This window comes from Stegastes partitus, unplaced genomic scaffold (genome assembly GCF_000690725.1).
Source record: "Stegastes partitus isolate 25-593 unplaced genomic scaffold, Stegastes_partitus-1.0.2 Scaffold551, whole genome shotgun sequence".
Taxonomy (NCBI): domain Eukaryota; kingdom Metazoa; phylum Chordata; class Actinopteri; family Pomacentridae; genus Stegastes; species Stegastes partitus.
In genome coordinates, this window is record NW_007578282.1 from 327,890 (window position 1) to 350,097 (window position 22,208).

General features: G+C 44.1%; 1 protein-coding gene across 1 annotated transcript in view; it reads left to right on the forward strand.

The window, feature by feature from the left end:
• Positions 1–22,208, forward strand: part of LOC103362052 (low-density lipoprotein receptor-related protein 1-like) — a 91,105-nt gene that overhangs the window by 34,689 nt on the left and 34,208 nt on the right. The window contains exons 4-28 of the mRNA XM_008288307.1: positions 1,631–1,750; positions 2,066–2,194; positions 2,432–2,692; positions 9,165–9,327; positions 9,797–10,019; positions 10,906–11,095; positions 11,222–11,365; positions 11,518–11,754; positions 11,960–12,140; positions 12,521–12,743; positions 12,859–13,048; positions 13,152–13,274; positions 13,584–13,724; positions 14,091–14,216; positions 15,073–15,189; positions 15,294–15,374; positions 15,463–15,630; positions 16,798–16,980; positions 17,870–18,067; positions 18,231–18,476; positions 18,814–19,011; positions 20,145–20,349; positions 20,535–20,699; positions 20,962–21,206; positions 21,981–22,112. Of these exons, the coding sequence (XP_008286529.1) occupies positions 1,631–1,750; positions 2,066–2,194; positions 2,432–2,692; positions 9,165–9,327; positions 9,797–10,019; positions 10,906–11,095; positions 11,222–11,365; positions 11,518–11,754; positions 11,960–12,140; positions 12,521–12,743; positions 12,859–13,048; positions 13,152–13,274; positions 13,584–13,724; positions 14,091–14,216; positions 15,073–15,189; positions 15,294–15,374; positions 15,463–15,630; positions 16,798–16,980; positions 17,870–18,067; positions 18,231–18,476; positions 18,814–19,011; positions 20,145–20,349; positions 20,535–20,699; positions 20,962–21,206; positions 21,981–22,112 (4,389 nt within the window). The remainder of the gene's footprint in view (positions 1–1,630; positions 1,751–2,065; positions 2,195–2,431; positions 2,693–9,164; positions 9,328–9,796; positions 10,020–10,905; positions 11,096–11,221; positions 11,366–11,517; positions 11,755–11,959; positions 12,141–12,520; positions 12,744–12,858; positions 13,049–13,151; positions 13,275–13,583; positions 13,725–14,090; positions 14,217–15,072; positions 15,190–15,293; positions 15,375–15,462; positions 15,631–16,797; positions 16,981–17,869; positions 18,068–18,230; positions 18,477–18,813; positions 19,012–20,144; positions 20,350–20,534; positions 20,700–20,961; positions 21,207–21,980; positions 22,113–22,208) is intronic.

Consider the following 22,208-nt stretch of genomic DNA (forward strand, 5'->3'; position numbering starts at 1 on the left):
AGGTTAGGTGTTCAGCACGAGTTACCATGGAAGTGTAATCTAGTAAGACGTGAACCATCATCACAGTCCTGGAGATAAAAGTGCCTTAACTAGTATGTTGACATCAGGCTGAAATAATCATGTTAATTCTCATGCAACTCATTTCAGTTTTGAAAGCAGTTTCAGATGTACTCTCTTGAATTCATCTCAAACTGGCTCTTTTTTTTTTTTTTAAGGACTATCAGATTAAAACCATGACATGCCATCATTTGGCTGCATTACTGATCAAATGATTGTGTGCTGAGAACTCTTTTAAGTGACAAAAAAAAAGGACTTTTAATCAATGAACATCTTCTTGCTATAAAAATGACCATTTCTAAATCTTTTTGAAATGCTTTAACAGTTAGAATCTCTGAGTTGAAAAATTTAATTAATTTAATTAATTTAATTAATTTAAAAATTAGTATTTTGCAAATATTTGGTGGTTTTATTTCCATATATACAAGTATAGGCAGTTAAACTGTGATAATTGCATCAATTTCTCAATAACTTGCATGTTGTCATCTGAAGTCATTATTATATCAACATTCTGTCATCAACAGTTTAAGGAAGGGAGACATTTGCATTTGAACATTTTTCCACATTTAGGATTCTCCATAAATGGTGTTGATCATGAACCAGCTAACTGTCACTAAATCTGCCCTTTCACGAGTGTGTGTGTGAGGATTTGTCGCTCTGATAACAGCTTCGGTTCAATTTTGCAACAGTTTCGGAAAAACAGGGAACCTGCTGCTCACCTGAAGTAGTGAACTTTCTACTACATGCACATCGAACGTGGGCCCTGGAGCTTTAAATAGTAGACAAGAGGCTGCGGGCCTGCAGCAAGAGAGTATAAACTTGTCATGTGGCTGTAAATCTACATGTATGAGATGTGAAGTGACAAACATGATACTGAGTATGTGAAAGCTGATCATGATGTAGATTATGTCTGTCCCTCTGCCTTCACATACTGCAGGTTCCTCCACGAGTTGCTCTCTATATGCTGCATATGCATTTCATTAAACCCGGGGTTAGAACCCATACAGTGAGGGTCACAGGCTTGTTTATGGTGGATGCACACATGTAAGTAATCAGTATAAGTCACACAGTTTTGAAACGCTCTATAGCTTTCTGAAATATAATTTTTTTTGTAGTGTGAGATGACTGCCGCTAGCTGACACATTATCATATCAGTCTGTGACACACACTCGGCTCCGTTTTTCTCCTTGACTAGACACACACACGTCTCCGTGCACACCCAATAAAGGGCAAGATGAGAGGATGTGTTGGATTCCCCCCTCTTTCATTTCCTGCCAAAAGGATGTGTCCTTGAGTTCCCTCTGGGGGTGGGAAAGAAGAGGCCCTCTAATGTGTGCACACTCAAATCACTCTGTTTGCACATATGAACACACATGCGTGCACGTGCGTGACCCTGACCGTCGCACACACATGCAGACACACACAATCCTATCTGATCTCCACTGGGACAGCAGATAGGATGGATAATGTTGGTATGGCTTTGTAAAGATTGCACTGGGATCATCCCCCACTATCCGTGTTAGTAGTCATGTATCTGCAGTATTTAACTCTCTGTGTTTTTCCTCTGATTCAGAACAAGCGCATGACTGTGCCTCCCATGGGTGCCAGTTTCACTGTGCGGTGACTCACGATGGGCCTCGGTGCTACTGTAGACATGGTTACGAGGTCGCTGCAGATGGAAAGACATGTAAAGGTGGGTGGCGATTTGGCAAATGTATTCTTGTTTGGCCAAAGTAGAACAGAAACTAATCATCTGATTACTTTCTGTTTGCTGATTGTAATCTGTGTGGGGCAGAAGATTAGAAATTCATATCAAACAGGTCGCCTTGAGAGAGATGATAAATGTATGTCACAGGGTTTGGCAGTAAATTTGCTTTTTGTTATCTGATATGTTTTTGTTATTTATATGTTAAGCGATTACAGTACAGAGTAGGTACAGCACGTACGTACTTCACGTATTTTATTACTGGCTGTGTTTGTTAATGCATTTTTTTGAACGTCCCGCTAGATTTCAATGAGTGCAGCGTGTACGGGACATGCAGTCAGACGTGCACAAACACCGACGGCAGCTACACTTGCAGCTGTGTGGAGGGCTACCTGCTGCAGCCAGACAACCGCTCCTGCAAAGCCAAAAATGGTGAGAAAAGATACACAAAAACAGACCAAGAGTTGATTTGTTTTGGGTTTTTTTGTTCTGTTGGCCATGGTTCCATCTGCATGGTGTGGCAGCATTGTGTTTTACAAGCTTGTTTACTGGAGAGAGGTATTCCACAGACGTGCAGTGAATGCATCACCTTTGACCTTTCCTCACCTCCTCCTCATATCTCGTCTCGCTCGTTTCTCCCCGCCGCTCCACTCCGTTCACTCGACCCAGAGCCGGTGGACCGTCTGCCCGTTCTGTTGATCGCCAACCTCCACGATATCCGATGCACCTCCCTGAGCGGCTCGACGTCGCGGCTCCCTTCCATCTCCACCAAGCAGACGATGGCTATGGACTTCATCTACGCCGAAGAGACTGTCTGCTGGATAGATGTGGGCGATACGCCTGCTGCCACCCAGCTCAAGTGTGCCAGCATCCAAGACCTGAAGCCTGCCAGTAACATCCGCATCATCGACATCTCTCTCAGCTTGCACCGTGAGTAGCAGTTTCTTTGATGAAAACGCGAGAAAATCTTTATCGGACTGTGACGGAAACGAATAAGCGTTTGTTTCTAGAAATAGCGTTTTCATCTGACATGTGACGCTTTTGCTGTGGACTGCTAGTGAAAGAGAAATGAATGCCTTGCATAAGAGCACTCAAGTGGCACTGGGGTAATCAGTTCGAGCTGTCAGCTCACTGTTTGTGAAATTTACATATCTTGCCTCAGGAGTCAAATGGTCAATTCTGTATTTGCTAATGTAAGACGTGAAGCATCGCAGCCTTGTCTCCAAAAGCTGCTCATACCAGCATAAAGTGGCAAGTAGAAATGCTGAGTCCAGCTTTATTTTTCAAAAGGTTCGTCTTTTAAGAACAGGGGCAGCCTGACACACCACTAAATCATCCTATAGAAGCTGTACGTGTGTAGCTAAATTACAGCGATATAATACATACAAGGCTACCAATATGCCTTCAGGCGTAAGTTTGCACATTACTTGACAGGCAAACAGTAACCTGCTGTGGAGCTTGATTTATGTACTGACTGCGCTTGGCTATTCACAAGCCTGGAAATGTGTTTTTCCACTGCTTTTGTTTGATGCATGTGAGCTTAATCGGATGTGTCATCTCCCTCCTCTCCATGTCATTGGTTTCTGATACAGTGGCATTTGGCTTTAGGTTTTCCCAGCAAAAAACAAATCCTCTCTGCCTTTTTTTTTTCTAAAGTCCTCTAAAGTACTGTACATTTTGTCCTAGAATGTGTGGTGGATAGATAGCACATGTTTGTGTGTGTTGATAAATGATGACAAGTCTGGCCTGTGGAGGTAGCGTCTCCCATGAACGTTGTCCCAACACACCATCTCTTGGGCAACACTCAGACAGACACACACACAGACCAACATACACAGCATGTGATTACTTACCCGCGAGAGTCTTAGTCATATAATGCTGACATGATTTATCTCTGATTACAAGCCTGACAGGGTTTGTTTTTATTCGCCTGGCTGACACAGCCGTTACTCTCTAAGAATGGGGGCAGAAATGTAGACAAAACATAAAAAGCAAGGGCGTGGGTTTTGTGCGCGTGTGCGTACGTTCATGCGTGCTGGGAAGCTTTCCCTTGAGAATTGGCCCCAGGCGTGGAACAGCAGACATGGGGAAAACAAGAGGAGAAGCCGGGTGTGTAGACCCTGAAAAGTGGGACGTGAAACCTGTGATATGATTAGAAGTGCCTCGGCTCATATCCACTTCAAATGAAGCCGGTGTCGCTGCTGAGAGCTGAGGCTGGGAAGCTCTGAGACCTCAGTGTCCTAAAATGGGGTCTTTCTAGTCGATTGATTGACTCTTGAGAGTCCCACCTTTTCTTTATTGCGTTGACCTGCGGCTGTGGATTTTCAATTTAGTGCTCTGTTCAGCCCTGTCTTCTAGAAATTACAGTTCTACACAACTAAACTACAAGAGAAAATGTGTTTTGTGATAATGTATCTGAATCACAGCTCTATGTAATTTGGAAAGACTGATATTTAATTTAGTACTGATATGCTCTATATAAATGTTTTTACCAAAAATATCCAGCCTTGCATGACAATATCTCCTTGTAGTGAGTATTATTAAACTGTTGATGGTTGGGTCTGGGAACCGGCAGCCTTTAGATCTGGTGAAGAAAAGATTGCAGGCCGGTTTATTGCAGAACAAGTCTCCTTCTAACCTTAACCGAAATGCTTTTGTTGCGTAAACCTCACCACAGACAGAATTGTGGACGCAAACCCCAGTCTCTGTTGTTGCAGTTCTGCTTTGTATTCCTGCCATCACCCCCCCCCAACCATCTTCTGCCAACTCAGATGCAGCTCATAAATGTGGCATTTCCTTAAAAGAAAAAGTTGCCTGTGAACATAATGCAGCGAGCGATTACAATGCGCCCGAGCATAATTGGGGGAAAGCAATTTAAGCTGTATTGGAGTGTAATTTCTCGGAGACAGGGTTGCTCTTTTAAGTGGTCTGAGGGGTAAATTGGGGTGAGAGGTGGGAGGCAAGACAGACCCTGAGAGAAAGACAGAAGGCGGAGGGGGGAGGAGGATGATCAAATGAGAGGGAGAAGGTAGTGATTTGCTGTACCTTGGAGGTGTGTGTGTGTATGTGAGTGGTCATGCAGATGGTATTTACATTCCTCGGTTGGGTTATGTCAGCCTGAACAGCCTCTACATTCCTCTCTGGTCCTGTCCAGTCAGGTCACTTTAACGCGCTCATAGCTTAGGCTCAGACCCACACAGACGCACATCAACCCAAATACCTTTGACTCATGCACCCATTACTTAGTTACATATTACCTTTTATGAATTGAGATTTTCTTTTAGCTCATTTCTGCACGTTTCTCTCTCTATGCTGTTCCATTTGCATAGTTGCTTTTTTTTTTATTGCCCCATTTTTTTTTCTTTTGATGCTGCTCTAACCTAGTTTTATTACAACTAGCATCTTGAGATAAGAGAGAATAAACTTTTCCTTAATTTTGTAGGTGAGAGTTTGTCTCAGCTTGAGCATTCAACGCAAATTATGATCAGGAAATTGTTGCCACCGTTGTCTTTACGTCTGTTCTGTTGTTGTTCTATTACATGCAGGGCTCAGGTGCGCCAGTAAAAGTAAGCCTGGGCAGACCTGGGGATAGGTGCAGGGTTTGGAGCAGGGTTCACACAAACAGCGTGATTTATAGCCTCTGGGAGCCTGAGAGAGCAGAGCAGATAAGTAGACGAGGGTTCCAGATGTGGCCTGCTCTGTCTGCATGTGTGATTCCCTGACTGGGAAGATAAAAGGAGAGCTGAGCCTCCCCGTCCCATCCTCTCCACCCTCTGAGCGGAACTCCGCAGCAGGGATCAGCACGTCTCCCCGTGTCTGTCTGTCCATCGTTCAGTTTTCCTTCCTCTCTCTCCTCTTAGTGTCTGAGCTTTTTTTTTTCTTTCCCCTCTGAATACATCAGTGCATAAAGACTCTTTGTAAATAACATTTTATCATATCTTATAGTGTTAAAGGGGGGAAAAATCCTCTAAAGCTTCCTGTTTCACTGCAAAAAAATCTGAGTTTAATTTCCTTTTTTCCCCCCAGATGTTAATTTGCATAGTTAAAACAAGCTTTCCCCCTATGATGCATCATTTTCTAAGCTGCGCCTGCATCCAAATAGCACAACTATTCTCTAGTTTTTGTCACAGCACTCCTGCCATAAGACCTTCCTATTGAGCCAATAACATCTTTTTCACCTGTTGCAGTACAGGGGCATAGCTGTTAGGAATTACTGCCTCTTAAATAGAGGTCATATGTCACATCCCTATGGAAAATCATAATCGCTAAAACTCCAAAACTGTGCTCTTAAGAGGTCAAAGAGGTTTTTGCGCAGATTAATAGGATCTTCTCGGTACAGAGAGGATTATAGAAGCCGGATGATGACGATTCTTTTCTGCTTTTCACTAACATGTAAATACTTGCGCTGACAAGCAAATAGAGGAAATAACATTAAAGTACAAATTCTGTTTAATCTCCTTCTGAGCGTAATTGCCGCTGTGTGGCAAGTTTGAAGAACCAAACAGGTTGCGGCCCTGTATGTAAATACCTATGCTTCTTGAGTGGAAAGCGTGTTTGCCGTTGCCAATAAGACACCCACAGTTTGTGAAACGTTTCGCTCAGAGTCGTGTGAGCCGGTAGGTGTTACAGGCAGGAAGAGAAAAGGGTTTGTGAGGGCAGGGTGGTTAGATGAGAAGAAAGGGGTGGGTTCATTCAGTTTCCCAGCAAACTTTCCACTTACCAGAAGCTGCATGAGTGAAGACGTCAACAGACTGGCTGGCTCTCTTGGATAAGGGGTTCTACTAGTTGTAGGTGGTTACACAACGCAGTAGTCACTGGGTTGCACAACTGTCTCTCTACTCTGTATATGCATCTGATTCAGTGCTTCATGCAGCCAGGCTTCCATCTGGATTTCTTTAGAGGAGTAGGGTTTTAGAGCTGATACCAACGGGAATATCACTATCCCCCTTAACTCCATGAGAAAGTTTTCCTTTAGTCCGAATCTTGGTTTTGATGTTTATGAAACATCCTGCTCTGGTTTTCACTTCCTCCCTAATTTTTCGACTGTGATTGTTTTATTAGCTCTTGTATTTAGAGTTGCCTCCCTTTTTAGATGTAAGACAGCCACTACCTTTTTGCTGACTGTCAATAAATTATTTCCAGCTTGGAGGCGAACCAGAACCTTTCCACCGTCACTGTCTCTTTTCCTCAACCACTGCCAGAACTCTGTCCTCCATGCTTTCCCATTTTTCTCCTCAACTGTGCTTACAATGTAGCATTAAGTATACTCAAAGCTCCATATAGGGCTTGCGTTTTTGAAGCTCTGGGTACATTTGGTAGGTGGAGTGGAGGGGTTCTGTATTGGGCCCAGATGTGTCTGTGCTGTGTTGTGGAACTGGCCTCAGCTCTTTCTCTCAGTGGCATTGTTGGAGGCATTTCTTTATGAATGGTCAAAGTTTTTGGGACAGGCTGACTGCCAGCTCACTGTCAGTGGTGTTTATATCCTCCCAATGCACCCCAACATCAAAGTTGTCCTTTAGATTAACTGGAGAGACAAGTGTGGTCACTTTGATAGTGTGTGTCTGAGTAGCGAGCCTATGTGATATGTGTGTGTGTGTGTGTGTACATTGGTCTGCTTTGAAAGGACATGCTTTGGCAGCTGTTAAAACAAGCCCGCCTCCCTCCCATCAGAAATAAAAAGTCTCCATCTGCAAAGCTTCCTCTTTCTAGATCGGGGGTTACAAGTACTGGGGCTACAAAATTTCAAGTTCCTTTGTGAGAGTTGTTACAACAGTGTTCGGCCACTTTGAGTGACATTAGGGTTGATCCCTAAAAAGCCAGATCTTTATGTCTTCTTTCCTTCCTTTGTTTGCTTGTTTGTTTGCAGTTGCTGCCGGGGATGTACAGACAGACGACAGAATAAATACAAATCATGAATAAAAAAGCAAAGTGAAATCAAATATCAAAAATGTGCAATTTATGAATCAGAATGTGAATCATTTGTTATCGTCTTTGTGGTTAACAAGTTTCAACTCAGCTGCATCAGAGATTTTGAACCAGTCCGACAGATATACTCTGCACCACCATCAGCAAGCTTTAGAGAAAAAAAAAGGTTTCTAACCCTCTATTAGATCCCTAATAGTTTTGAGAATCTTTTTCCGGCAATTTGTGGTGACCGAAGACCACAAAAAGACATTTTATGTTGTATTTTTTCTTTTATTTAATCGCCTGTCTGTATGTTGTTGTATTCTCCAATCAGCCACAACATTAAAACCACTGACAGCTGAAGAGAATGACATTGATCTTTCAATTACATTGCCATGTTCTGCTGGGAAACCTTTGGTCCTGGCACTCGTGTATGTTTCTTGCCTCCAAACTCATGAGATCCCAGTCTTGTACTTATGGGATACACCAGAACTTACCTAATCCATGGAGACCCCATCCCAACCCACACAACCAAGCAGATCCCCAGACACCACAGGACACCCTTTAGAGGTCTCCAGATTGCCCTGATGGCTCAAAGCTGTGTTCAGCGGCAGAACCTAGACATGGGTTTACATGGTGGAAATCTAAACATTTAGTTACATTTATCCTACTTTTTTTTGTAAACAAAACTTGCATGACCATTGATAGCACAACTTTACATTGCAGGATATGCTCACCCCTTGCCCTGATATGATACTACCACTTTTTTTTTACTTTAGTAGTGAAGTTTTAGACACGTTGTACCTGCTGCCATGTTTGTATCTGACCAACTAGTGAAGTTTTAGTCTTTAGTTCTTCTACTGAAAGCACAGCCAAGGTTCCTGAATGACTCAAAAAGGTTATTGGTTTCTTGGGAGAGGTCCTGGAGTAGAAATGCCCTTTTCGTAAGCCAGCCAGCTACATTTCACAACTGATCTCGGCTGTGTCATGCTTACAGTCCCTTTGTACTCATAAAACTTTGCTTAAAATGACTTTCTGATAACAACCTTCTTTGGTATTTACATTAAGTGAGTCATGTCTACTTAAGTGTTGTGCAAGAGTTTGTCTGCAAACTCATCCATAAGCAAAGTCTTTAGTCTCAATGCTAGGACGTTCCGCTCAATTCTACTGACAGGAGTTCAGTTTACAAAGTGCAGGGCCGTAACTTGTTGTGTTTCTTTCCCTTCCTCATGCTCTTAATGTCTAACTAAAACACATTTGCAGCGCTGATAATGGACAGCCTGGAGGATTCCAGAGGCATATTAATTCAGTGCTATTATTTTGTGTGTCAAGAGAGTGGGCACGCTTGAGGAAAGGATCATGGCATCAGAAAATGAGTGGTTTTGAAAATGATCCTGGTATTTGACGAGTGTTATATGACTGTATTTTCTTGATGCCCTGTTTTTAAATGGTTTTGTTTTGAGCTCTCCTTTGTTCTTCTGTCTTGTGCATCGGTCAGATGTGGAGCAGATGGCTATAGACTGGCTGACTGGAAACTTCTACTTCGTGGATGATGTGGATGACCGGGTGTTTGTCTGCAACAAGAACGGCCAGACTTGTGTTACCCTGCTGGACCAAGAGCTGTACAACCCTAAAGGCATCGCTTTGGACCCAGCGATGGGGTCTGTATCTTCCTTCGGCCGTCTTGACCTAACATTGCCCTCAGTGCTTTTTTTTAGCAACGCTTGAGAGGAAAATGTGGTCTTATGATCAGACAACATGCTGAACAAGCAGGCAGCCAAAAATCAAAGCACTTCCTCCAGACAGAAACCTAGACGTTTATGTGCCACATAAACACTTGCATGGTCGCTGTTTCAGGTTCCGGTTACTTGCAAGCTGGTATCTGGTGGACTTCCTTTTTTTCAAAGTATCAATTCTCTATTTTTTTGATGTCTTGGGAATAATTGTCAATCAATGGCTAACAGATTGTTGGCAGTTGTGTAATGCCAAGCTAAATTCCCACTTGAGGTCAAAGTACAGTCGTGCACTTTCTGAAGTTATAGACGTTCATCTAGTTAATTATATTTCCTTCTCTGTCTCGCATCTTCATCTGCTTCTTTCCATCCTCTCCCTTCTGTTTGTCTGCTACAGTAAAGTGTTCTTCACCGACTATGGGTCCACGCCGCGGGTGGAGCGCTGTGACATGGACGGTCAGAACCGCACTAAGCTGGTGGACAGTAAGATCGTGTTCCCCCATGGCATCACTCTGGACCTGGTGAACCGACTAGTGTACTGGGCTGACGCCTACCTGGACTACATCGAAGTGGTCGACTATGAGGGCAAGAACCGACACACCATCATCCAGGGTCTGCTGGTAATAAACCAACTGCACCTAATCACACGCTCAAGAATAGAGACGTCTTCAGATGTCGAACTTTACCAAACAGCAATATCCCAGGGCCCCTACTTTTCCCACTGATAGCAAAAAACCATCTGTTTTTCAAATATGTATTATCACTGATTTAGTCTCATCATCTTTAGAAGCAGCGCTGTTTTCCACTTGTCTCCAGTGTATCTAGGCAAAGAGAGCATGCCTCTCTTGGGGAGAAGTCCTTTTTATTGCCCTGATTGATATTACTTAAAGAGTGTGTGATTTTCCTGGCTAGTGCTTCTCTAAACATATTAGTCTGGCCCTAGTGAAGCTTGGCTCAGACTTATATTGGAGTAATGATCTTAATGAAATCAGGACTGCTGTGGTGGGGGGACAGTGGTGGTGCCGGTGTGTGTGTGTGTGTGTGTGTGAGAGGTGGAAGTAGGTAATATGATCCCAAGCCATACATCTCTTTGACAGTAGAGGAGAGCTAAACAGAACGGACTCTTATAAAAGTAAAACCTCTCTCTGTTTTACAACAGATGGGGAGAAGGAGCCATTATGCTGCCCTGTGCCAAGTTTACACAAACACTCTCTTTTTATCTCCCTGTCTGTGTCTGTTGTTTTTCTGTCTGTCTTTCAGAGATTTCTTCACATTTTTGGCACCATAATCTGTTGTGTCCTGATAATTTATTTGTTAGAAAAGTTTCATTATGCAGGATTTGCCAGCCAGTGTTCAAGATAAGAAATGTGTGCGGAAACGATAGCACACGAACCGTTACTCATGCGCTGTGTGTTGTTTTACTAATATCAGCATTTTTATTGTCCAACAAGACAACATTTTAATTTTTTTCTGTGCTATCTGTACGTCTTCTTTAATGTATTTCAGATTGAGCACCTGTATGGACTGACTGTGTTTGAGAACTATCTCTATGCTACAAACTCAGATGAAGGCAACCTCAACCCCAAGACCAGTGTGATTCGAGTGAACCGCTTCAACAGCTCCGACTTCCAGGTGGTGACTCGGTTAGACCGGGGAGCCGCACTGCACGTGTACCACCAGAGACGCCAACCTCAAGGTGCACAGCAAATAGCTTTTAGTTTTGACCCCTAAAATATCATCTGATCCTCGTCTATAGTTGCCTCAAGTCATGTTCATTTGATATGTTTCATTACATGCTGTTTTTGTGCTCCTCTTTGTGCAGTGCGCAGCCATGCATGCGCTCTGGATCAGTTTGGAAAGGCCGGAGGCTGCTCTGACATTTGTCTCTTGAGCAACAGCCACAAGACCCGGACCTGCCGCTGTCGCTCTGGATTCAGCCTCGGCAGTGACGGCAAGTCCTGCAAGAGTAAGTTTCAAAAGCATGAACAGAGATGAACAAACTCCTGTTTGTTGCTGAATTGAAGATCGATGATTAAGATAATAGTGGCGGCAAAATTGCGGTGAGAAGTAAGGACTTCTATCCACTGACAATGTTTTTTTTCCCGTCATCCACCGCAGAACCCGATCACGAGTTGTTCTTGGTGTACGGTAAGGGTCGCCCCGGAATCATCAGGGGCATGGACATGAACGCTAAAGTGCCTGATGAGTACATGATTCCCATTGAGAACCTAATGAACCCCCGAGCTCTGGATTTCCACGCCGCCAGCGAATTCATCTACTTTGCTGATGCCACCAGCTACATTATTGGGCGACAGAAGATAGACGGCACAGAGAGAGACACCATACTGAAGGAAGGTGAGAATGAAATGATAGCTTTGCACAGGATTCTGGAAACTATTCCGACTTTATCACCGAATTCAGGCTCCTGCAAAGAATTTAAGGGTGGGAAATAACTGTATCGAGTTGTTCTGTATCAATTTCATTTTATTCCCTTGACATTCATCCTGGATTGGAGAGCGAATAGTTCCTTTTTCACAGTGGCTTCTTTTGCATATCACAGGTATCCACACAGTAGAGGGGATAGCGGTAGACTGGATGGGAGGTAATCTCTACTGGACAGATGATGGGCCTAAGAAGACTATCAGCGTTGCCAGGCTGGAGAAGGCTTCACAGACCCGCAAGACTCTCATTGAGGGAAAGATGAGCCACCCTCGAGCCATTGTTGTGGACCCCCAGCATGGGTGAGACACTGGAGGGAAGGGTGTTGTTAAATTAATGGGTATTCTTTCCTCATAAATGTCCCAGTTATAATGTTTGTGTGCAGCAGTATTCAGCAGTGGGAGAGGATGGCCTGAGGGTGTGTGACTTGCAGCTATGTAGGCAGGATGCACTATAGCTTTTTCTTTTATTTATATAGCTGCTGGTCACATTAGTATGTGTGGGAGCTGGCGGGCTTTCAAGGGATTTTTGGATACCTCCTTCCTTTGTTGTGTTGTGGGATGTTCCATCAAAGAGTATCACAGCTCAAAGCTACATTTGTGACGGCTCCAGCTCTCCCAAAAATGTCTTATCTCGCATTCCTCACATTTTAAATGCGGTGATAACTCTTCTTGTTGCCCAGATGGATGTACTGGACCGACTGGGAAGAGGATCCCACGGAGAGCAACAGAGGAAAGATCAAGAAGGCTTGGATGGACGGTTCACATCACCAAGTGTTCCTGACCAGCAAGACAGTGCTGTGGCCCAACGGCTTGAGCCTGGATATTCCCCAGGGCATCCTGTACTGGGTGGACGCTTACTACGACCGTATTGAGTTGGTTTACCTTAACACCACTGAACGAAAGGTTGGTGATGCTCTGTGCATTTACCGTATTTACAGTGTGTTGACAGTTGATAAAGAAAATACAGCTGACTAGAGCTGGAAACAACGATCCATCTTTGCTTCCTTACTTTGAACAGGTTGTGTACGAAGGGCAGGAGCTCAACCACGCCTTCGGCTTGTGCCATTATAAACAATTTCTGTTTTGGAATGAATACCGTGGTGGCAGCATCTACAAACTGGACCAGGTCACTAAGACGGTCACTTTACTCCGGAATGAGAGGCCACCCATATTTGAGATCAGAGTGTACGATGCACACCAGCAACAAGGTAAATCCCCTTTCTATTCATTCATTTTTGTCTCATTACGTGCTAATCAGTATGAGATGGTGACTGTAATCTGCCTCTCCGCTCGCTTTGTCTTTTTGCGAAGGTTCCAATGCATGTCGAGTGAACAACGGCGGCTGCAGCAGTCTGTGCCTCGTTATTCCTGATGGCAGGTCCTGCGGCTGTGCTGATGATCAAATCCTCGATGTCGATAACGTCACATGCAAAGGTACTTAACTGCTTTAGCAGTGGATAGGTTTCACCAAAAATCAATGTGGAGGCCTGTGGAAAATTCATTACTCAGCAGGAGTTGAGCTAGACAATCCTAGGCTGTACTTTCCATTCGCTAGCGGTACTAAATGCTCTCTTTTTTCCAAATCTGGGGCGAAGTTTTGAAGAACCTTCCACCAACATTTTTGTAACTTTAAGAGAGACAAAAGACTGACTTAGGCACCAAAAAGCTTTGTTTTGTTTTGGTGCTTGGCTCCTGTCTCAATGGCCCATCTGTTTCCGCTCCTACCCCTGATCTCATCTCTAGCCAACCCCTCCTACGTGCCCCCGCCCCAGTGCCAGCCCGGGGAGTTTGCCTGCAAGAACAACCGCTGCATCCAAGAGCGCTGGAAATGTGACGGGGACAACGATTGTCTGGACAACAGCGATGAGGCCCCTGAGCTCTGCCGTAAGTGTGCCACGTCATTGTCATGGTTACGCAGAAACACACGGATAAACAAAATTGTGTTTAAGGGTCTTAGCTAACACAAACCGACAGAGCGCAAACTAAAGTTTCCAAGATTTGTCTCTTTCCATGCCGTGTAATGTGGCTGTAATTTTACTGGCCAACTTTGTCCTCGTCAGACGATAACAAGAAGAAAGGACTCATATTTGTTTTGGCTGTTTCTTGATTTACAGAGACATACTTAAAGGGTTACAGGATTATTTATCAGACTAAATAGAATATCAAACAGCGCCGGTGGAGCATTGTACTCAGTGGAATAAAAAAACTTTGAGCAATTTTTGAAGAATGCTTTTCCATTTTTTCCCTTAGACCAGCACACCTGTCCAGCCGATCGATTCAAATGCCAGAACAACCGCTGTATCCCCCTGCGATGGCTTTGTGATGGCGACAATGACTGCGGCAATGATGAGGATGAATCCAACACCACCTGCTCTGGTATATTAGAGCTGGAGTTCTCTGAGAGCATTTTAATTTTTCATTCATCTTTTGGATGTGTAAGATAGGAGATTTAACTTTGTTACCTCTGGGGCTGATTGTAATACTTTGTGAAGTTGTGTTGCATCTACATAATATCAAAAACAATGTTTCTGTTGCCAACAGTTGTTTAGTTCCTGTGGGTACTGTTTGACAATCCATTTAGATTATTCAGGATTATTTCAAAACATCTGTGAAATCTGGTAGACTGGCTGCAGATTTAATTAATGAATATTCAATATAATTTAATTTTAGTTGTTATTTGCAATGAGGGAAGTTTCTCCAAATACGTGACTATGAATCCTAAAACGTAGAACTATAAAAGTGTATTCAAGGGATCAATAAATCACTTTAATAACATTTAAGGTTTAAGATCGATAGAGAATAGTACAGCATTTAGAGGATGACTAGTTTAAAATGGTGTGAGTGGGAGCGTGCACGTAGAAGTGAAGAAAAAAAGAACCTATGCAGCTTTTTGCCGGCAGACAAAGTCGCGTCTGCTGTCGATGCAATGGGATCAGCACATGCCAGCATGATTTTACAAGCAGCCCAGGAGGTTGCATTGATCTACAGAATCAATAATAATGGGCTGAATCACAACATTAGTCGTCATGTTTGTGCATTCGTTTCTTTAATAACAGCTCTCTCAGAGTTTTTAAGTACCTTCTGAGGCAATAGACGGATGGAAATTAGGCCTTTAACAATGTTCTAGGTCTTTAAAAATTACGACTTGTTGCAAGCTTGAATGTTGAGTCAGGGATATTGCGAAAGAAAAGACGACTTTTTATAACTCTTTTATAACGTGTTTCCTTGCCAGCTCGCACATGCCCGCCGAACCAGTACCCCTGTGCCAGCGGGCGTTGCATCCCCATCTCCTGGACTTGCGACCTGGATGACGACTGTGGAGATCGCTCAGATGAACCAGACTCCTGTGGTGAGTCTTTGTTGCGTTTTTGTATCGTTGCTTTTGCTTTTACATCACAAGGATCATTTTAAATATCGATTTTTTTTCTTATCCCTCTTGTCCCTCTGCCCCAGCCTACCCAACCTGTTTCCCTCTAACCCAGTTCACCTGCGCCAACGGCCGCTGCATCAATATAAATTGGCGCTGTGACAACGGTGAGCATCACCTTCCTTCACCTTCTATGAAACTGTACATTAGAACAATCCAATAAGTGACCATAAAATCTTGTCTGTGTGCCTACAGACAACGACTGTGGGGATAACAGTGACGAAGCAGGCTGCAGCCATTCCTGCTCCAGCGTCCAGTTTAAATGTAACAGCGGCCGCTGCATCCCAGAATACTGGACCTGTGACGGAGACAATGACTGTGGAGACTACAGCGATGAGACTCATGCCAACTGTACCAACCAGGGTAAGAAACGGCACAGTGTACAAACTGAAATAGCACTGCTTTAAATTGCTCTGTCACAGCGCTGTGTCCCCAAGTGTTCGTAAATGAATGTTGCCCTTGTCCTGTACCTGAGTCAAGCTCTCACCACATCATGTATTGCATTTCACTGTGTTTACAAGTTGCTATTTGCAGTTGTAAAGCGGTTGTCACAATGTCACAAAGACGTCCTCCTCCCAGTACCGTTTCCTCCGCTCTACATGCCCCTGCATGCCCTCTAGCTTCCACTTATCATTTACCGCAAATCCTCTCTGTTGCTCTGCTCAGGATGTGATTACGTTTTGTGGTTAGATAACAATTAAACTGTTTCATGCTCTTTTGAGAACGGCACAGATGTTTTGGCTCTGTGGCAGCGATATGAACGTACATGTTCAGAGTTCCGAGCAGCTCGTGGCCGCATCGGGCTGCTTCCGAACGTTCAGTTTAACTGACTGAAACGGCATCACAGCACTTTCTTCAGCAGTTGGTCTGCTTGGAAACATACGCTCCTGTACACTCTGTGCGCGCTGATGCTCTATGTACTGTTTGATACATGCACAAACGCAGCCAACTGCTGTCAAGTCTCAGCATGCAAAAAACGGGGCCCAGCGTGACCTGCTGCTCTAATGAGCAATGTGTGCTCTGTTGTGTGTGTCTGACTGTGTGTGTTTGTGGGCACTCTTGGCCTGCCGTCTGGAAGTTATTAGCTGAAATAAAAAAGCAATATAATCGCCTGCCCCTCCTCTATATTGTAGTCCTGCATTGAAAGATCCCCTGTTTCCAGTTCCTGTTTCAGCTGTGCCAAACGCTGACCTTTGCCGTGAGGGGATGTCATTGTGCCACCTCCTCAGTGGTGCCTTTAATCTGCCTGTGACATCAGTCAGCGAGCTGTGTGTGTCATTGTTGTTTGACTTGGCTCACTGTCAGGTTGTTCACCCAGCGTCCCAGCATACCTCCACAATAATTAATGACTATAATGACCTATTCTTTGTCTTCACAGTTTTTGGCCAAGGGCATGTGGTGGCTGTGATTTCAGTTTAGTTATTTTTCAGTTGCTGACTTTTATTTTATTGCTTCTCTGACATCGGCTAAACTGCACGCTCCATCTTTTTGGTTGGTTAAACTGCAACACTTTGTCTTTTCTCCCTTCAGCTACACGTCCTCCAGGCGGCTGCCATGTAGATGAGTTCCAGTGTCGGATGGACGGCCTGTGCATTCCCATGCGCTGGCGCTGTGACGGCGACACCGACTGTATGGATCTGAGCGATGAGAACAACTGCGAGGGCGTCACTCACATGTGCGACCCGACAGTCAAGTTCAGCTGCAGGGACTCTGGTAAGGATTCTGTCTCAAGCACCAGAGGTTAAGGATGATAAACTTTTATGACTGTATTAGCCAAAGATGAAATTTTGTTACGGTAGAGGTAAGTTTTTATCCTCCAACAAATGAGTACAGATAAAGTGGCCGGTCACCCCAGAAAATGGCCCTGGAAAATTTATGTGGTTCCTGCTTGACTGCTCTTTGTGGCTATTATGCGAGTACTGCTATTGCTTAGCATTTGGCAAGCAGGATTATATAATATTGAATGCTACGAGCTTCCTTCGTTTTGGACTCCATTGCCTCAAAGGTCACTGCTGTCAAGACCATTTGTGAATGACTTTAATTTGCAGGCCAGTTCAACAAAAGTTGACTTGACTTTGCTTTTTTTTTGGAAATGAAAGAGGTTTCTTTTTGGTCCAGAGTTAGGTGGCGTGACCAAGCTCTAAAACGTGTTTTAAAACAAATGTGTTGGAATGTACTGAAGACCTCCTCCAGGCATTTTCAAAGATATATAGAATATATATATGTTACCCAGTGAGAAATTCTAAAAATGACATCTATGCCTCCAACCTAATTGAAAAATGCAGAATTTATGATTATGCAAACTTTTTTAAATTTCAAAAGTGCAACTGCTGAGTACAGGATGTCTCGTAAATCACTGAACCAGTTGTCATATCAGAAATCATGCCCATATGTATGCAGATTTTAGCCGCTCACAGAAACGTCACACTTTCAGCAGAATTGGGAAAACTGCATTGTAGTTTCAAAATGTGAACATACATTATTCTGTACATTAAAAAGAGAAGTAACATCGACCAAAAAACATCTTTGCATGGGAGAGGTCTGTAACATAAAAGTCTTAAATTAACAGACACTGAAAATGTATACTTTCTGGTCTTGTCAGCTCGCTGCATTAGCAAAGCATGGGTGTGTGATGGCGACAGTGACTGCGAGGACAACTCGGATGAGGACAACTGCGAGGCGTTGGTGTGCAAGTTGTCTCACCACATGTGTGCTACCAACGACTCCATCTGTCTGCCTGCTGAGAAGCTGTGCGATGGCACTGACGATTGTCCGGATGGCTCCGATGAGAAACTTTGTGGTAAAAAACATTCTTAAAAAGCCTTTTCACACATAAAATACAACATGAAAAATGTGTTCACTAACTGATTCCCTTCTCCTGTATCTTGTAGTTTGATATTCAACACACCTCGTCTTGTTTTGATTAAATTCCAGTCCTTCTCTATCTGTTTTCTCGCCTGCAGACTTGTGTTCATTGGACAATGGGGGTTGCAGTCACAACTGCAGCATCATTCCTGGGGAGGGCTTCATGTGCTCCTGTCCGCTGGGCATGGAGCTGGGAGCCGACAACAAAACCTGCCAGATCCAGAGCTTCTGCGCCAAGCACCTCAAGTGTAGCCAGAAGTGTGAACAGGAGAAATCCAGCGTCAAGTGCTCCTGTTACGAGGGCTGGGAGCTGGAGTCCGACATGGAGAGCTGCAAAAGCACTGGTGAGGGAAAAAAAAGGAATTTTTGGCATAAAGAGATTATTCAGATTAAGATGAAAGTATGAAGAAGCTCCACAATACGGATTCTACGACTTCATTTATATTCAATTCAGTGCATCATGATGCAACATTTCCATAAAATGAGCAAGCAAGACCCTCAGTTATTCTTTTTTTTTTTTTTCTTCATTTGAAGCGACAGATGTGCGAGATGTAGACAGCTGTGGCAGGATTTGATCCAAAACCAACACGGGGTTTTGTGAATCTGGTCTTTGAGATGAGATTTACTGTACCGAGACGCTAACACTTTTCTGGGAACATTTTTTTTTTTTCTCTTCTTCAGATCCCTTCAAGCCTTTCGTTATCTTCTCCAATCGCCATGAGATCAGGAGGATTGACCTCCACAAGGGCGAGTTCAGTGTGCTGGTACCAGGCCTGAGGAACACCATTGCCTTGGACTTCCACCTCAACCAGAGCACGCTGTACTGGACTGATGTTGTGGAGGACAAGATCTACCGGGGGAAACTGTCGGACAATGGCGGTAATTGCCACCTAAAGTTCATTTTTCCACATCATCTTTTTTTTTAGTATAACTAAAATCAAGTAAAACAATGATAACTTAAGAATATCATGCTTTAGACGGAGCTGTTTTCAAGAGTTAGCGGCCACTGAGCAAATAAACTATAATTTCTCTGGACCAAAAGTTTTTTAAAAAAAGAGTCTGTGGTCAGCAGTGATGGTCTGTGACCCTGAATAAATCTCCCAGGTCACGGTCAGCCTTTCCTGCTCCAAAACCCCAGGTCTCCTTGCCAATCAAAGTTGTGTTCCCAGCGCAGCACTTAGGGGGCACACGGAAGGCTTTGTCTCTTCCCATTTGTCTCAGTACTCGCTGTGCGTGACTGCAGCCAGAACACTGATGTAGCGTAGGAGGAACAACACACTGCAGTTCCAGTTCCCAGCCCTCCATGTTCTCCATTAAATAAGGGGCTCCTAAACAAGGACACTGTGACCAGCTCATAGATCAGCTCCCGCTACTCGTTACAGAGGCCACTTCAGCGTCTCCAAAGTTGTTGGTTTACACAGGATAGTGCCGACAGCTTAATAAAAAAAAAAAACTCACACCCACACATACACACAGAGAGGCAGCCATAACTCCAGCATTCCTGTAAGCAAACTGTGAAGAGGAGCTATTCCTCTCCCTCTAATTACTGTGGGGAGGCCTTTTGAAGAAGTCGTCTCATCACCCTGAGCCACAGATGATCACACATTTTGGTTTAGTTTGCATGAGAGCCAGTTGTTTCTGGGAAATGATAAAAAGAGAAAGATCTGGTGCTGGCTGGTTGTTTTCTTAGTGAGGTCGGGGGAAACGGTGCCAGTTAAAGTCACAGCCACTGCAGGAGTGCTTGAAATTAACTGACAGCTTCCATAAGTGTATCAAATTCAACACTGTAACAATTATTTTTTTATTCGTTTTTACAATGAACGATTTGCTCTCGCTGGAGATTTGCCCTCCTTAGTGAAAGCAGCATGAATCAAACCCCTTTTCAACTGATAAAAATGCTAAAAATATTAATCTTAGTCCCCTTTTCAGGCCGCTGCTCAGTTAACAAATGCATAATAATGAACAAAACACCATCCTAGTGTTAAGCCCCTATTTCTCTGTGTCCCTTTCAGCCCTGACCAGTTTTGAGGTGGTGATCCAGTATGGGCTGGCGACTCCGGAAGGGCTGGCTGTGGACTGGATAGCAGGAAACATCTACTGGGTGGAGAGCAATCTGGACCAGATTGAGGTGGCCAAACTGGATGGGACCATGAGAACCACCCTGCTGGCTGGGGAAGTGGAGCATCCCCGAGCCATCGCCCTAGACCCTCGCGATGGGTAAGAATCACAGATGTATGGATTCTAAAGCCATAATCACTTCAGATTATTGGAAATTACTAGAATTTCTGATCCCCTTTTGACATATATATTCCTCCTCGTGTATTTTCAATGAAACCGCTCTCGTGATGATACTGTAAACATCTGTGAAATCCCTCCTCACATTGATAATTTTCTGTTGGCAGTATTCTGTTTTGGACAGACTGGGATGCTAGTCTGCCCAGGATTGAAGCGGCGTCTATGAGTGGGGAAGGCAGACGAACCATCCACAGGGAGACGGGCAGTGGCGGCTGGCCCAACGGACTCACTGTGGACTACATGGAAAGACGTATTGTGTGGATTGATGCCAGGTACAATTCGCCACCAGACTGAATATACAGAGCGCTCTCTTTGTATTTGCATCCACCCACTCCCTCATTGCATCACCCACTTGCTCAGCTGTATTCTCTTTTCCTGCCACTATACATTTTTTTTAATAAGCATGCAGATGTTCCTTGCTTATGTAAAACTACAGACAAAGCACAGTCATATAGCACCATGAAAGCATGCACTTAATCTGATATGTTAAACCTGTTATGTAAAGTATACATCTCTGCCTTAATGCTTCTCAAGGTCGGATGCTATCTACTCTGCGATGTACGATGGCTCTGGGCTGATTGAAGTGTTGCGGGGTCATGAGTATTTGTCCCACCCCTTTGCTGTCACCATGTACGGAGGCGAGGTCTACTGGACCGACTGGAGGACGAACACTCTGGCCAAAGCCAACAAATGGACAGGGCACAACGTCACTGTAGTCCAGCGCACCAACACTCAGCCCTTTGACTTGCAGGTCTATCACCCGTCCAGACAACCTCAGGGTACGTTGTACATCACATGCGCATGCATAAACATTCATTGAGAAACACGTGCTCAGAGAGAGGAATGACCACATCTCAGGTTTTGGCTTTAACTCCAAAGAAGCTCACAGTTCATCTCTCACCATGTTATCCATGGCTGCTATCCGCCAAAGACAGTTGACCTTTAAGAGCTGTGTTGTCTCACACCGACAGCATTTTTGGACACCTCCCGCTGCCTTGTTGATCAGAAAGTCACCTCAGCGTTTGGCATTTCCCACGGGCCGAGTGGGTAAAACCCTCCATCTGCAACTTAAATGTCATATGTTTATCTCGTAGACAGAAAATGATTGACGAGATGGCGGAGGGGTTGTCGCTACTGTTTGGCAGTGTTTTGTCACGTCAAACTGTCACCTTGATGTTTAGTAGCCAGTGGCTATGGGATCCCAAGGGTGTGTGGGCAGCCGAGAGGCACAGGGTCTTGTAATTGGTGACAGGAAAAGAGAGATTTCACTGAACTGTTGATTGACAGCTGCAACCAATCTCCATGACAGTGATGAGGCAAGAAGCTGTGCTGACAGATCCGGTAGATAAAGTCTTTTTCTACACTCTCATGCTCCTTGAGGGGCCCATTGATGGAGAACTGTAATTACTGAGATGTTTTGTCTATTACTGCAATGTATAGCGGTGTTATATTTGTCTGCATATTGTGAGCCTCCTCCCTCTGTGACACATCTCCTCTTTTTTTGTGTCTCTCTCTTCCTTCTCATATCTTTATGAACTTTTTCATCCTTTTAGCTCCCAACCCATGTGAACCCAGGGATGGTAAAGGCCCTTGCTCCCATCTGTGTCTCATTAACTTTAACCAGACCTTCTCCTGTGCCTGTCCTCACCTCATGAAGCTGCAGCCTGACAAACGCACCTGCAAAGGTAAGGATATATATTGTTGCTTACGACAACATGCACCCACAGGTTTTTTCTCTTAAAAACACTCTGATGGAGAATGAACAGACAATGCTGTCATAT